This window comes from Saccostrea cucullata, unplaced genomic scaffold, assembly GCF_032062105.1.
Source record: "Saccostrea cucullata isolate Sc308-1 unplaced genomic scaffold, CSIRO_AGI_Scuc_v1 ctg136, whole genome shotgun sequence".
Taxonomy (NCBI): Eukaryota; Metazoa; Mollusca; class Bivalvia; order Ostreida; family Ostreidae; genus Saccostrea; species Saccostrea cuccullata.
The window spans coordinates 419,900-437,366 of record NW_026930969.1 but is presented as its reverse complement, the minus strand read 5'-3'; the positions used below and the strand labels follow the sequence as shown (position 1 = coordinate 437,366).

General features: G+C 33.6%; 1 protein-coding gene across 4 annotated transcripts in view; it reads left to right on the top strand.

Moving 5' to 3' along the window:
* The first annotated feature begins 3,506 nt into the window (after positions 1 to 3,506).
* Positions 3,507 to 17,467, top strand: part of LOC134230768 (immunoglobulin superfamily DCC subclass member 3-like) — a 56,463-nt gene continuing 42,502 nt past the window's right edge. For 2 of the 4 annotated variants that reach the window (XR_009984420.1, XM_062712614.1), the window contains exons 1-5: positions 3,515 to 3,843; positions 3,921 to 4,041; positions 4,252 to 4,430; positions 4,954 to 5,139; positions 5,313 to 5,432. Coding sequence is in view for 3 of the 4 variants with exons in the window: in XM_062712614.1 (XP_062568598.1) it covers positions 3,780 to 3,843; positions 3,921 to 4,041; positions 4,252 to 4,430; positions 4,954 to 5,139; positions 5,313 to 5,432 (670 nt within the window). In the remaining variant the exon portion in view is untranslated. Of the gene's footprint in view, positions 3,844 to 3,920; positions 4,042 to 4,251; positions 4,431 to 4,953; positions 5,140 to 5,312; positions 5,433 to 17,467 lie in introns of all 4 variants that reach the window. The other 2 variants (XM_062712615.1, XM_062712616.1) reach the window with 2 other exon arrangements.

Genomic DNA, 17,467 nt, shown 5'->3' with positions numbered 1-17,467 from the left:
AATACAAGGAACGCGTCGGTTTATTTCCCGATATCGCTGATTTTGCCACTTTTCGCCTTTTGCAAGACCAGTTCCCCGTCCACTAGGTTTATCTTATTTTTCTTGTCCCTTTTTCCCGACGTTTCTAACAGGACGCCCAGATCTAAATACTCCCCATTTTGTATTTTTCCGCGTGTTTTTGAAGGGATGGTGCAACCCAATGCATCAGTAACACTAACAATAGGCGTTGGTAAGTAGTCAGACTTACCTACTGAGCTAGCGGACTCTTTAATGTCCTCGTCCATGCTGTGAATAGTACGGTTGTCATTTTCCCCCTCTTTTGGTTGGGTTTGGTGTCAGCTTTTTCTTTTCTGGTGGACTTTTTTGCGGATGTAACCACAGTTTCGGACGACTTGCGCTTGGGCATCTCTCCAAAGAAAGCATTTGAAAGAATTTGAAAATATTTCTCAAAATTAACAGCACTCAATTAAGACGTGTATCTTTGAGGTTAGTTTATAATTGACTGTTCCAATGCTTTGCGCGTATAGTGCGCGCGCATCATACCGCGTGGGGCGCTGTGATAAATGGATTTATATAGTATTCACTGCATAAATCCGATTAATTATAAAATTATCTCACGCATTTCTCGGATTTCTTTCAAATCTAAATTGCATTTTTCAATTTGTCAGTTTAGGTATTTATAGCCACAATACTGTTTTGAGGTAAAGTTTTTTTTTATTCTTGTAACAGTACTCAACAAGATCACAAGTACATGACGATTGGTTCATGTACTTTGCCCCTTCCCCCCTACTGAAAATAAAACTAAGCAAAATGTACATGAATTCCTTGTCCGTCATACCAATATTTCGATATTTTATATTTTCCGCTTTTGTCAACTTTTAGAGGTTCGCCCTTTACATTAGAGCATGCACTCGGTATATATACATGACTGAACATTACGCGGCGCCAAGTCAAAAGTACATGTATTTCGGCGTAAACCTCTAACAGGTTGGAGTAAAAAAAAAAATAAAGATATTCATATACATGTACTATGAAGGAACAATCTCTAAAACTTGACTGACAAAAAACGGAAGGTGTGGTAGAATAGACAAGAAATTGATTATCTATACCAAGTTATCGTGTCTAAAAAAAATCTCAGTTGGGATGGGGTATGTCCCGGACCCCCCCCCCCCACCTCTAAATCCGCGCATGATATCTGTCTCAGAAAATACTTAGTCAAGAGTGCGTTCATTTACTTCCAGTTGTCCCTTTTCTAGAAAATTTTATATTAGAATTGTTTCCATTACATATTTATTCAAGCAATAAAACCTCAGTGTTCATGCACGCAAGTGATTGTTCCTCAATTTTCTGCCCGCAGTTTTGTTTTCCTCCAGCACTTATTTTCTCTTGTGCTGGTGTCTTGACATAGTTACCACAAGAGCATATAAAATCAGAATGTATACTTAAAATAGTTTTGTTTTCTTTTTTTCTTAACTAAATTAAGGTGAAATAATTCATATTAAAATATTCTGAAAATGAAAGTGCTATGTGACAAAAATTGTCAGGCCTGTATGAAGCAATTTATAACCGTTGAGGGGGACAACAAAGAAATGTTACTTCGGGAGGGGGGCAAATAAAAATTACCTGTTACGCATAAATTAAAAAGGTTCCAGACAAATGTTTAATTACCACAGGTGCTTAGGGAGGGGAAAATTCATACCCTCTGATACTTAAACAGAACGTTCTGTTTTAGTATCAGAGGGTATGTATTTATAAAAGGCTTAAACTAGCCTTCTTTCCCCTTAAATTTAGGATTTTTCGGTTGTAATACTTTATGAATATATCATAGAAAAATATTATTTTAAAGTTAAAAAACCCAATGGGGTACGGACCAACCGAGAGGGGGGGGGGGTGGTGTCCAAGCACCCGTGATAGCTACATCTTCGGATTCCCACGGATATATCCGACGATGACGTAATTTCTGTTGTTCCGTTCATTGTTCATTATAGTATACTTAATATAAAAAAAATCGCTGTGTGCCCGGTTCAAACGGCTATGCAATGTGAAAAAAAAAAAGAATTCTATACTTTTTCACTATGTAAAAGTTCTGGTCCTATATGATGAATAAGAAACAACACATGAAATCAATTTTCCGCAGTTAAATATTTTTTTGCGGAAATATTGAGCACACTCTTGAAATAAAAGGCATTAAATACAAATTACGTTTATGAAAATTTTTTTAGCTTCTGCGATGATCTCTTGTCAGTTCTGTTATTTTAATTTCCACTTTCACCCATACTGGCTTCCGACGAAACAGAATCGGTCGAAGAAGAATAATCAATTTGCGTACTTTCTTCACTCAAATATACAAAGCCTATTCTTAACAGACATATCTACGCATAACTCTGATATATCAACATTTCTGTTCCCCCAAATTTGCTATAATTTTAGATAATCAAGAGCACTTTATACTATATACTTATGTAACTAGATTTTGTCGAGTGTCTCTAATGACGTCACAAAAAGGGGAAGTAAGTCTTTTGATGAATGTTATTTTTAGCGATATTTGAACAGGTAAATAAAGAAAAACGAGGTTTAAAATTAAACGAATATTGTAATTCCTTCTTTTTAACCATTGTTTACAACATATATTATATACAAGTATATATATTTCTTTGATATTTGACCTTTAATAATTACGAGACTCTCAATTACATAGAGAAGTAAACTGTCTTCTGATGCTTCACTTGAAATCTTACAATAATTATTTTATATTCTTAACTTCTTAGAAACTTTTTTTAATTAATTCTCATGCCAAGTCATTGGTTTTGAATGTGAAGAGTATTGAATATTTCTCTTCAAAACCGTTTAACCTGAATAAATCAAGGTGTTAAACTGTGGTTATATTTGTTTTGGCTTCTATCCTGCTCAAGTTTCCAAGAAATATATTTTTTTTCTCAAATCATTCTTTTACAATGAACAAATTGTTTTAGAGAGTGTTTGTAAAGGAAAACATTAATACCACAATGTGGAGTAACTGTAAAAGAAATGATTTGTTAAAAATCAGTAATAAACTTCGGTGTTCAATGTTTTGAAGAAAAATATTTAATCACGTTTCACAAGTTCCACTCAAAATAAAAATTAATGTCAAAATAAGGAAAAAAATATCTCTCTTTAAAAAGTAAAAGGTTTTTCCTGCCACCGTCCGCCATCTTTCTACACCAGCCATCCTTCAGTCTTTTCACTGGATCCAATATGATATAACGTTCAATGCTAAATAAAACCCCATTATACTCCTGCTTTATTTAGTATTAGAAATCTGCATAATGTGGTAAGTTACTTTATGAATTCATTAAAATTCGTAAGGACAAACTTTGGTGGATTTGTTTAATCTCCTACAGGTTCATGGAGACGTAACTTCTCGTAGTCTCTTATATTTGCATACGGAAATAAGACTTTGTAACCCTAATTTATGAATTTGCAGAGAATGTCTATTCTTGTATCAGAGGTAAACACCAATTCCGCATAAATTGAGTCACCACGAAATCCAATTTTTCCATAGTACATTCGAATTCTATCTTTCACGAATTGTACGAGGAAGATACTTGTAATGGGTGAGTATATAACTAGCAAATTCATAAAGAGCACTTCTTCCGCATTATCCATTGACAGTTTCCACAACTTTGTTTCCTATTTTATCTATTGTCCATTTGTTTTTAGCGCAGACGACAAAAAGCGACTTAGAAATATTAATTTTACACTTTAGTTTTACTTCAAAGTACAATATTTGAGGATTCAAGATGGAGAGCCCTGTGATCTGCCTCATTTTCCTTTGTGTCAGAGATGAAGCCCTCTTCTGCAAAGGTAAAAATGGTTTTTCTTTGTGTTATAAAAACTTATCCTGATTGAAAAGTTAAACAAAAATGGTATTCTGATTTTAGGAGCAGAGCTTATTAATTTGCCTCCTGTTATAACATCAGAGTTTGAACCGGAGTATTTTGTACCCATCTTTTATTCTACTCCATTATCCTTGTTTTGTTCAGCCAAATACAACGTACTCAGGTTAGTATCAGATTATTATACCTTTGCAGTAGTAAAATGACGATAATGAAAAGCTAAATACTATGAAATCAAAGATTTTCGTTGGGATTAAATTTTTGTTTATTTTATTTTGAAAATTTTACCCCACGAAAATATGTGATTTTACAGTAGTTAATTATGTCAAATAGAATACGATTATCTCAATCTTTTACATCTAATACATTTAATTAGGTATCAGTGGCATAAAAATTATTCAAAGATTGTGGAAAATGATCGAGTTTCCTATAATCCGTCAACTGGTGAAATCATCTTCAGAAATCTAGAAAAAGAGGACTTTGGTGTTTATTATTGCACGGCACAAAACAAGTTTGGAATTTCAGTCTCACTGTTTGTCAAATTATCGGAAGCAGGTAAAGTAATTATTATAGTTTTTGAACATAATGTCAGATCGAAAACTGATAAATAACAATTTCAGATCACCTTTGAACTTCAATATATATGAATAACATAATTGGAAAGTTCTGGACATTTTGAATACAACAGCAGTAGCAACAGGAATTATTGAATCCTGAGAAAGAAAATAGAAAATTTCCACCATTTATTCAACTATTCAAAGATACAATATTAATCTACATAATAGTCGAATTCATAATACAGTATCTATAATCACATACAAGATTCATTCCAGTTTATTGCTACTGAAAAAAGTTTTTTTCAGACGATTTTAACATTTTTAAGTAATCAACAAAATTCCAAAGGGAATTAATTTTTAATCTTTTATATTGCAACGACATCGATGAAACGGAATATGCATTCAATCATAAGGCTTTATCATGATCACAAAATGTGTCCTGCTTCTATTTCTTTGTTTTGCTTGACATCTGTTACATTATATACAAACAAAACTAAAGTTACTTTAGCTTAATATTATAGATCTTGACCAATTTTCTCCAACATCGAACGTGCAACAAACGTGCAGGGAATATCATCATTGCAAACTTCCCTGTCTCAATCAACCACATTGTGAACCTAAAGCGAAATGTTTGATAGATTGGAAAACTAAATATGGATCCTCAAAAAGTGTCATATATAACGAATCTGTAACATTGGATCGTGAAGGTAATTCTAAACTATCCATTATTAAAGGTTTCAAAAATAAATCTTTCAGAAGCTACAACGCACACTTACAATGATACTAATGATAAAATGACATTGTACTTCAATTAAGAAACCATATTTATAGCAAGAATCAATAAATTATCATCTATTGAAAAATTCATTTCATAATTTAGGAAATCTTCATTTTCTGAATATAAGAAAATCTGCCGGGAACAAGAATTACACTTGTGGAATGTGGAATGAGAGGATACATCTATACAAAATGGTCAGCATTACATATCTCCAGATAAATGGTAAGTGGATTTTAGGATTTGCAATTTTTCAGGCGTAAAAAATCACTAGGCCTACTATTTAATGCCAATGATCAAATATACGTAAATTATCATTATTTTTGTTCTGTTACCATAGTTATATCATATTCAAGTTTGTCTATACACTACATTTAGTTAGTGACTGTAGTCTATTCGTCCTGTCTATAAGCAAAAATCATTAAAAGAAACACTTAAAAAGAAATAATAAAATACATATAATAATAATTAAATTAAGTATAAATGTGTCTGTATGTGTTTTTGTTAGGATCATTTATAGCATTTTTATCTACCCTACACAGGAAAGATGATATTCAAGTGTACTGTCTTAATTGACTGCATTGATTTCAAAATTTGAGTATTTGCGTATATTTTTAAAAAAGATATCTATGACAAAATACGTGTGCCTATTTAATAGAGGGTAATAATTGTATAAAGATTTGAAACGACGTGTGTGTTGGTGTTATTGATTTCGGTAATTATCTGTGATAATATTATTTTATTTTGATTGTTGGGAGTATTTTAAGAGCCATTCTCTGTAATGACTTGAAATTTTATATAGGAGCTGTGGCACGCATAGTCTCAGAATTTCTCCAAACTCTCTATGGTGAAAGTCTTTGATACCCTGAACTAAAATTGGGCAAAAATGGGTTGCTATGTGTTATAGTAACCATGGCAACATGTCTTAAATTTCAAAAAATGGCATTTTTTAACATGTTTAGAGCCCCATAGTTAACATTTGCGGCAAAGCAAACAATTGGCAATGATTGGTTTCTAAAGCATAAGGCCTGGTTTCTTAAATGCATGATAAACATGTTTGGTAAATCAACTATTACAAACGTACTATGGTAACAAAGTATTCAAAAGTAAAAAAGAATATATTCATTGAATTTTATAAAGTCATGCACGTAAAAACAAAAAGTAATAATAGGAGGAAATGTGACCAAAGAACAAATAATGATTTTTTTTTCATTTGGTTGGCAATGGTTTGGGTTCAGTCACAAGCAAGGAGCAAATTATATTAGTACAGAGCGTAAGAGTTGCACTAGAATAAGAAGCTTTAACTACTAAAACTCAGGATGTCTCAATCTTCATATTGGTCCTTTAGAAAGGAAATTAAAATTCACAGATTGATAAGAAAATTAATCAACCTGCTCAGATTGAGTTTTCGATGACTTTAGATAGGAATGACTGGGCCGCAGAAATAAAGCTTGTAAATAAGCATTTAAATAGAAATATTAAGGATTTCAATCCCTTATAGGAAAAATTCTCTACCCTTAAATGTCCAACAAGTATATAATACTCTGACATTATATTAAAGCATTTTATAGTCAAAAAGGATTTCCCAGGAGAAGTTTTGTTTTTAAAGTTCATTAACTAAGCAATACTTAATTAACAAAGGTTGCATTGGGGGAAAGTGATTTTAATTAAATAAAAAATAAAATAATAGAATATATCATTAAAGACTGTGGAGGAAAGATGTATGAAAACATTAGAAATAGAATGACAATTAAAAACAACTTTTTTAACGGATACTTTTTTGTTTCAAAAAATTAATTTTTGAATTAATTTTGAATAAAGGAAAATAATCTTAATAAACTTTTAGGTTATTCATTAGTACAAATTCCACCCTTACATGCTAATAGAAATAAATGGGAAATAAATCGAGTATTCAACAGTAACACATTTTTAATGTATTCAATTTCACATACTCCAAACTCTATATTCTCAGATATTTTGCTAATTTCATCATTCAAAGTTGTTGTACATTGACCAATCCATTGTCAGTTCCATTGCACATCAACTTGATCTGAACTACATGAAGAATGCATATGTGACTGGTCGTATAAGAAGCATAGTTCAAGGTAGTTCTCAAATAACTTATAAACCAACTAAAAAGCCCACAAAAGACATGCCTATACATGCTTATTGTCATACATTACATTCTGTTTCAGAGTGCACACCTACGAAAGCCCAGAAGGCTCATTCGAGATTCGAGGTTCGAAATACGAAATTCGAGATTCGAAATTCGAGATTCAAGATCCAGATTAACTAATCAAAAGCGGGTTCAACATTTGATTACTCCCCTTTATTATGATTTTACTATCAAGAAATCGTTGAATATATTTATAACAAATGAGCCATTTCATTAAATTACAATGCAAGAAAGAGTGTTACATATATTAGAAGGAAATTTAAATGATCATTGTATTTTTCATCAGCAAGATATTCTTCAATTTATATTATGGCTTTTAAAATATTAAATGAATACATATATCTGGAGTATATATATTTTTGTATTGTCTACTTTGTTTCCGGGGTTGATGACATATAAAACAAGAGGCCCATGGGCCTTATAGGTCACCTGAGCATTATGTAACAACTTTCCAGTGACTGAATTTGATTCATGTTTCAAGCCAGATGCTATGGCATTCACAATTTTTGAAAGAGGCACCATTGATCATTATAACAATACGCTTAGCAGTTGCTTAGTTTGGTTATTGAATACCCAAAGGCAGGGTAGGGGAGCAAAAAATGCATGTCAGCTAATCAGTAGTGCCCCTTTCACACATGAACCCCTGACCCTTAGGCCTAGATCCCAACATTGCACAATTGCATCCTTGCTTTTCAAAAATATTTGATTAATACCAAGGAACAGATTTCAAACAATTCATTCATTTTTAGTATATAAGTAACAACCCCCCCCCCGGTCTATGGTACCCCTGACCCAGGGGCCTTGAATTCACAATTCTGGAAGATTAGGACCCTTGCTCATCATAACTATATAGGTATGTTCACCTGCTTAATACCTAGGAGCAGAAAGGAAAATTTTCAAACAATTCATGTATTTTCACTGTAATATCAATATAGCCCGGCCCTAACAACAGAAACCCAACCCTGGGGCCATAAAATTCACAATTTTGGAAGAGGCATTCTTGTTCATCATTACTATAGTATATACTTAGTTAGTTTATTTAATACCTAGGAGCAGAGAAAAAAATCAAAGAATCCATGTATTTTCACTATATAATCAATAGAGCCCCGCCCTAACACCAGAACCCCTGACCCTGGGGCCATAAAATTCACAATTTTGATAGAGGCACTCTTGCTCATCATAACTTTGCACTTAGTTTATTCATTTAAAACCTAGGAGCAGAGAAGAAGATTTTTAAAGAATTCATGTATTTTCACTATATAATCAATAGAGCCCCGCCCTAACACAAGAACCCCTGACCCTGGGGCCATAAAATTCACAATTTTGGTAGAGGCACTCTTGCTCATTATAACTTTGCACTTAGTTAGTTTATTTAATACCTAGGAGCAGAGAAGAAGATTTTCAAAGAATTCATGTATTTTCTCTATATAATCTATAAAGCCCCGCCCTAACACCAGAACCCCTGACCCTGGGGCCATAAAATTCACAATTTTGGTAGAGGCACCCTTGCTCATCATAACTATGCACTTAGTTTATTTATTTAATACCTAGGAGCAGAGAAGAAGATTTTCAAAGAATTCATGTATTTTCGATTCACTATATGATCTATAGAGCCCCACCCTAACACCAGAATCCCTGACCCTGGGGCCATAAAATTCACAATTTTGGTAGAGGCACTCTTGCTCATTAAAACTATGCACTTAGTTGGTTTATTTAATACCCAGGAGCAGAGAAGAAGATTTTCAAAGAAATAATGCATTTTCACTATATACTTATTTAGCCCCACCCTAGCATAAGTACCCCTGATCCCAGGGCCATGAATTTCACAATTTTGGTAAAGGACTCAATGCTAATTACTATCATGCAAACAGTTTGACTGCTTGATGTCCAGGAGTAAAGAAGAAGATTTTCAAAGATTGCACTAATTTTAGTAGTTTTGGCCCCACCCCTCAGGCCCCAGGGGGGCAGGGATCATGAAATTCACAATTTTTGTTCCCCTTTACCCATAGATGCTCTGTGCCAAATTTGGTTGAAATTGGTTCAGTGGTTGCAGAGAAGAAGCTGAAAATGTTCAAATGTTAACGCACAACGCACGACGCACGACGCACGACGACGGACGAAAACAGATGGCAATAGGTCACCTGAGTTTACTCAGGTGACCTAAAAAGTTATAAATAAGTGTCAAGTGTCTAAATATTGACAATAACCCCATCCCTACCTACCCCTCCTGCGTGTCTTTCCAAGCACACTGAAAATGTTACTTTGTAAAACTTGAAAGGCGGCGTAGTATTGAAAAACAAAAATGGCGTTCGTTTTCCTGATAGAGGAAATACATAAAAATTAAGTATTTAATTACTTATCTTCATCTAAGGCTTTGGTTTCTTGAATTAATTAAAAATTATGTATACAATACAGATTGGCAATATAAAAATTAAAATAAATGCAGCATTTATTTCATTTTATATCAATATTAGATGAGTCTAAATTAGATGCAGAACTATAGCGTTATGGTTTTAAATTTTAGTCTCTGACCATACCGTTATGACCAAAGACTAAAATATACTCGTGAAACCTTGTAAAACTACACTTCGATTCAGCAGCCAAGTCTCACTGCACAAATGTACGCTTTATAAATGTAATGAAATATATACCCTTGAATTATTGTGCAGTGTAGAAACGATTTACAATACTAGTATTTTATATCTAATTATAATCAAATATGATATTCTCTCTCAGCAATGATCTGATAAAACAAAAATAGTTGACCTACTTATTGCGGAAGTCAACGATAAGACCATATAATATTCCGTATATACTAGTACGTATTTACTATTTTGTTTAATGAAAAAAAAAATAATATATGTATTTTTGAAATGTAATCCAAATTTTATTTTTATTTCATTTTAATACATAAAACATTTTTTTCTTGCATTATCAATTTAGCGAATGACCCATTTGTTATAAATATATTCAACGATTTCTTGATTGTAAAAACATAACAAACGGGAGTAATCAAATGTTGAAACCGCTTTTGATTGGTTAGTTTGGATCTTGAATTTCAAAACTCGAATTTCGAATCTCGAATTTTGAATCTCGTATTTCGAAATTTGAATCTCGAATGAGCCTTCTAGGCTTTCGTAGCATATCCCTTAAAATTCAACAGCCAAAATTTGTAGTTACATGTATGCACAAAAAAAAAACATAAACCAACCGATTAATGTTGAGTCTGCATTATAAAATCCCTTGATTTTTCTTATTAGAGAAAAATACACATACATAAATTTCTTAAAGTTTAATGGCGAATAATGGCCATGGCAGCACTACAATTTTCAGGAAATTACATTTAGTTACTGGTTACAATCGTAACCAAGGTTACCGACCCAAATACATTGGGCGATTTTGGCAACCCAAATGGCAAATGGCAAATACATGTAAATGAAAATCATCATGAAATGGGCAAATACATTGGGTAATTTTGACAACCCAAATGGCAAATGGCAAATACATGTAAATGAAAATCATCATGAAATAGGCAAATATAGAAATGAATATGAAATAGGCAAATATACAAATGAAGCTGTTAAGCAACCTACTGGCAAATAATACATTGCAAATGTTTCATCCAGTCTGACACAAATAAGCAAATTGAAATTTCACACATATTGAAATAATTATGTACAGTTTTTATGTAGCGAGCCCTGGGAACAGATGCTCACTAAATATAACCCTATTTAATTTCAGCTAAAGATTGCGCCAATGGACACTATGTGTCCACCGCCACAATGGCGGTAGCTGAACGCTTATGTTTACCCCCCCCCCCCCCCCCATCCTTTTTACAGAAAGGCAAAGCAAATAAGTTAACATTGCATACCAAGACAAATGAGTAAAAACAATCACATTAGTTACATCTATTGTGTGTCTATTTTAGTTTGCTTTACATTATTTAGTCAGTGAAATAGAGTGCCATGGCCATTAAAGCCCACCCTTGACATTATAAAATTATGCAATGCTTTCCTCAAAGTTTCAACAAATATCTCATTGCCTTGCCCTGACAGGTGCACCCCATCCTCTTAAAGTAGAGTATGATCAACCAAAGTGAACTCTGGGCAACAAATATACCCCCCTTGATGTGCCAGAAGTTTCATTGCAACAAAGCTATAAACTCAAAACCCGACTTCATTAACAGCATGGTTGTCCCTAGCTTTACGCCAAATCAATCTAGGTAATATCTGAGACCAAATAATTTCCAATAATTGGTGTTTGGTAACATAACTAAAATTGAATCAAAAGAATTATTTATGCTATAATGCAAAACACATGATGGAATTTGACCAGTGTCGTTGCCATCGCAATGTAGAACCAGATTATAATTGTGGGGTATCTTCATACTTTAACATTAATTTGATTTTTGGGAGGAGATGTCAACATCTCATACCGCCATTTCCCTGCCACCAGAAATTAGCTTTCAATGTGGATAACCCAAATTGGACCCCCCATTTTGTCTAGCATAACCAAAATCATGCCATATTATTGCCGATCCAAAAATACATATTCTTACACCCTCTCAAATATTTGTAAACAAAAAATGATCAAATTTAAAATAAGATTTTGCATAAAGGTACTAGAAAACCTATCAAGCTATACTGCTTGAGGTGCTTAAGAAGTAATACAACCAATTGAGTCTTTAGCCATCAATGAATTTGAGGTTGGTATTCTTATTTATCTCTTGTAAGCTTTTGATCACCAATGACCTAATTCTTGATATAATTGGCAATTAGCATCTACAGAACTTTGCAGTCTTGACATGCCTACCACCATCTTTTTCATAACAAAGTCTCAAGAACCATCAAGTTTATATTTAAAGCTTGTACCTGATAGATATGTTCCTACCGTAGCAGATCTTTGTATTGTGGAAAAGACTGATATAGGCAGTGCCTGCTGTCCAAACCTATTACGTTAATTTATAATAAAACATTGTTTAAATAAAATACTGTAGCAGATGACAGATACTTTAATGAACAACTAGCCATAAATTCTATTATCTATTTTTCATCAGGATGCCAAATCGGATGTGACCCACAAGATAATAAGACAAGCCTTGAACTGTATATTGTTTAAACTGGAACAAGCTAAAAAATGTGATGTCCCTGATTACTTCAGTACCAACCCATTCACTTGGCCTCTTGAAAAACAACCAATGATTCTTATAGAATTAGCACAACGACCTAATTCTGAATTCCATGCACTGTCAGTAAATCATTGGAGTTGATCATCATCTACCCAGTCAATTTGTGAAAGTAACAGCAGCCATTGAACAAATCTAAAAAAAAAAGTAAGCCACACTTCCAAGTCCTCCTTAACCACCACAGAAACCCTAATAAAGTGATGTGGTTGACAGACCCCTTGCATGATGTCATAAATTATGCCTAGTGAATGCCCGGCCTGACAGAGTGACACACAAACAAAAATTCAACAAACCTGCAAGAGCCTTAAATTCCTTTAGAGTAGCCTTCTTTCTTGACATAAAAATGTTGATCAAATCCTTTAAACTATTCTACGTACTTCTCAACTGGGATTCTTAACATCATTTCAACCAAATATAACTCAAAACCCAAAAAGGTCAGGGGAGTGGAAGGCCACACTGTTTTATCATCGGCTATTGAGGGGACACCTAACTGCTCGCATAGCCCCACAAAGAATGACATGAGTTTATCACATGTATTCCTACCTGCCCTACCAGGAAACAAAAAATCATCTAAGTAATGCACAACAGATTTCTGTCCAGACTGTTGCTTTAATATCCATTCCAAATGTGATGAAAATTCCTCAAAAAGACTACAAGACACCACAAAATATTTATTTTAAAACCTAAAAGCTCAAATGAATCAAAAATCATCTAAGTAATGTACAACAGGTTTCTGTCCAGACTGTTGCTTCAATATCCATTCCAAATATGATGAAAATTCCTCAAAAAGACTACAAGACACCACAAAATATTTATTTCAAAACCTAAAAGCTCAAAGATCAGCTGGGTGAACAGGAAGCAACCTAAATGCAGACTTGAGGTCCATTTTACCCATCAAGGCCCCCTTACCCAACAAACTTAGTAACCTAACCGCATGATCTAATGAGGAGTAATTGACTGAGGAGAAAGATGGATCAATAAAGGAATTAACACTCGAGTTTTCCGGTTAAGATAAATGATGAATCAACCTAAATGATCCAACTTTTTTCGGTACTAAACCTACAGGAGAATGAAAGCCTAAGACTGGGAAAGGGTCTTGAATGGAATGGGCCAGTAACTCTTCCAGCATCAGTTTTTAAACTTTTTTTTTCAGAATTCCAAGCTCATTATCTCTAGCTGACTTTAAATTAAAACAATTAGTAGCTTCCCTTTGGATATTGTAATTTAGAAACCTTCATAAAACCCCTTTAGCAAAATTTTTAAACTCTTCCTATCATAATCAGAGTTTTGTAAATAAGCTGCAAGGACTTCTACTTTAACTGGGGAATAACCTAGGTATGCAGATTGTGGTGCACTGGGGAATCATGCTCAAGGCTGGGGTGGTCTTGATGAAGGTCCCTGGTTCCTGTATTATAATCCATCTTTGACCTGAAAAGTCTCTAGAAGCATATTGATATTTAGCAGATGGGCCTTTTTACATGGATAAGGCCCGCTACAGTTCAAACAATACATTTATGTAAATAATGGCCCTGCTGTTTTACACAAACCCGATAATTGTTATAGTCATAGTTAACACCCTCCCCCCTGAAGGTTTTTGCACCAGACCAATAAACGATGGTACCATGTACAGTAGCTTAAGCTCCTGATCAACTATTCTTCATGAAACACTTGAATTTCTTGCCATTCTCATTCGAAATTGCTCATTATAAAACTTCCCCCTTATTCTGACAGCTAGCCCCTAGACAAACAGTGTGGATGTATTTAAACAAGCCAAAAAGAAATTCTGTAGAGTGTACTGCGGCATAAACTTAAGAGAAAATCAAAAATGCACAAGTCTACTGCTGTACATTTGTAATTTTAACTGTAGCCCATTTCGGTTCAATTAATACTTGACCATTAGAGACTGTTAGTGTTTGCTTATTAACGGTTTATTTAACCATCGGCCGGATTGGATAGAAGCTGTCCTAAATCAATGTTTTCGGCCTTAACATTTTTGTTTGATTTATTCTGTAGCAACTGCACCCAAACTACCACATATACCATCGATCTCATTACCTGTTGTATCTACATGATTGGCAGTCTCTACATTGACATCAGATTCATTGTTGGAACTAGTTGAAAAAGTAACCACACTTGTCGTAACCATGGTAACAATAATGTCTCTACAGGGTATGTTTTCCTCTGACGAAACTTCTGTAGATTCGACTGATCCCACTTTTTGGTTTAGGCCCACCTGTACGTGCTGATTTCCGCTTCGCCGGCTTGGCAGCGGGTTTAACTCTAGGCATTTTCTGAAACTACCAACTTTGGAATAAGAAATACAATATAGAAATAGGTCTTATAATAAAGTTATTATTATTATTATTTTTAATATTGACTCAGCGTTACGACTTAGACACTTTTGTTAATAAAATCATTATTATAATATTTTGCTCAAATATTGACTAAGCGTTACGACTTTTCTGTTTTATATTACGCATGTGGTTTTTCAAAATCGAAAAACATCCGAAAAGTCATGTACATAATGATGCAAATACTCACGAAAATAAAAATTGCTAGAAACATTCTCCTTAAATTTCATGCATAACATGAATTTTTTAACACAATATAAAATAAATAAACAAATTTTTATCTTGAGATGCAGCATATGTCTGCTCCCCTTCATTCTCTAACGGAAAAAGGAAGTCCCAAGGATTCGACTGAAATACCAGAAGTTGAAAGAGCGGGGAAATACTAATGACCCGATAACCCCGAATATGGGCCTCTCTAATAACGCGATTTAATTTTAAGCCATTAAATCGAAATAATTATAAAAACTCTCAAATGTTTATATTATGCCATTTTTTTTCTTTTTTATTGACTAGGATTATATCTAAGGTTACATAATTGATAAGGCAAGTGTTATTTCATGATTTTTCAGATAAGTTTTACAAAGCTGTCTTTTAGACAGGTATACCTACATTTTAGTAATATCAAGTTTGACCTAAATTCTCGGCAAAATTTTGAAACATACAAAAAGAATGATGCAGTCTTGAAATAAATTACATGTGTATACATCTCAAGTAAATTTGTGTAAAAATAAATAGAATGCCTTTTGATCCTACAGGCAGCTAATCATTTTGTGTCTGTGTGTCAGCATACAATGACCTAGAATATTTAATCAGACTTGCTGATGGCAAAGTTTTAATTTCCGCAATAATATACCAGGATATCAAATTTCATATATTAAACAATCTAAAGTAAACATAAAAAAGGTATGTAATAAATTAAATCAGATCCGTTCAAGTGAGGACCTCCTTAATTACCAAATACAGGTTGAATGTTAAGGGTCTAAGCTTGATATAAATTACTAGTACCATTTTTCTGAGATAAAACTACTCTCTTCGAGGCAATTTTTTTTTAAAACTCGTAATTCTTGTTTTTGTTTTAATAGAGTTAAATTGTCCTTTTGACAAGGTGCAATATAAATCTTAAATAAACTGTACCGTAAATCAAAGATTTAAATGAGAGGTTCAATGGGACGTTTGGTTCAACCCCTTTGTAACGGAAATTGCGGGCATGCTTACTGTAAATCACTTTTTATTCGCGAGAACTTTATTTTCGCGTAATTCCGCGAGACAGAAAGCTCGCGAAAATTTAATTCTTGCGTAGAATAGTATTCCTTAAGATTATATAGAGCAATAACCACAATTCGTGAAAATTTTGTCTCGCTTATTAAGAATCAATGACTATCTCGCGAAAATAAGGTGTCGCGAAAATTTAGTGATCTACAGTATACAGTATGGATAGTTCATAATATACATATTTGACATTTTTGTAGGATAAAATATCAAATCTCGCTAACTTCAGTTAGGGAAGCAACTACTATCAGAATGCAACAAAGGACGAGATTATTATAATTTCGAAAATTGCTGGCTTTAAAAAGCATATCGTTTATGCTTTAATAAAGTTATTACCATGTGTTTACATATTTTCAGCTCACCTGAGGCGAAGGCTCAAGAGAGCTTTTCTGATCAAAATTTGTCCGTTGTCTGTCGTTGTCGTCGTTGTTGTTGTCGTCATCGTTGTAAACTTTTCACATTTTTATTTTCTTCTCAAGAATCACTGGGCCAATTTCAACCAAACTTGGCACATTGGGTGAAGAGAATCCAAGCTTGTTCAAATGAAGGGCCATGCTTTCCTCCAAGGGGAGATAATTGTGAATCAGTGAAAAATTAATGGCAAGTTTTGAAAATCATCTTCTCAAGAACCACTTGGCCAGGAAAGATGAAACTCATGTGGAAACATCCTCATGTAGTGTGGATTCAAGTTTGTTCAAATCATGACCCCTGGGGGTAGAGTGGGGCCACAATGGGGTATCTAATTTTAACATAGGAATAGATATGAAAATCTTTAAAATCTTCTTCTCAAGAACCAGTGGGCCAGGAAGTTGGTGAACTGCAAGGTTTTACGTGGAGATACATGGAAAAACAGTAAAAATTCTTCGCAAAAACAAAGCCATGATTAATCATCAACATAAAACCATCAAAAAGGTAATGTAAATTTAAACTTCACCTTGTGACAATTGGGAGAAAAGAGGAGTCATTAGAGTGGATCATAACAAAGGTATATAAAGGCTTTATCAATAATAATTTTTATGTTATAAAATAACAAAGCCATTATGTGTCCTATTAATTCAAAAACATCCATAGGAAGTGTAGATTTAAATTTATTCAAATACCCCCACTCCCCTTCAACCTTATTTTATATTTTTTTTATATTTAAACTCTTCAACACTGAACTGATTTTTGCTTTAACTAGCCAGTTGCTCAGTGAGAGATGTGGCCCCTGGACCCCTTGTTACATTTTTTACTGGCATTCTTTTTTTTTAATTACTAATGGATAGTTGGTTCATAAATT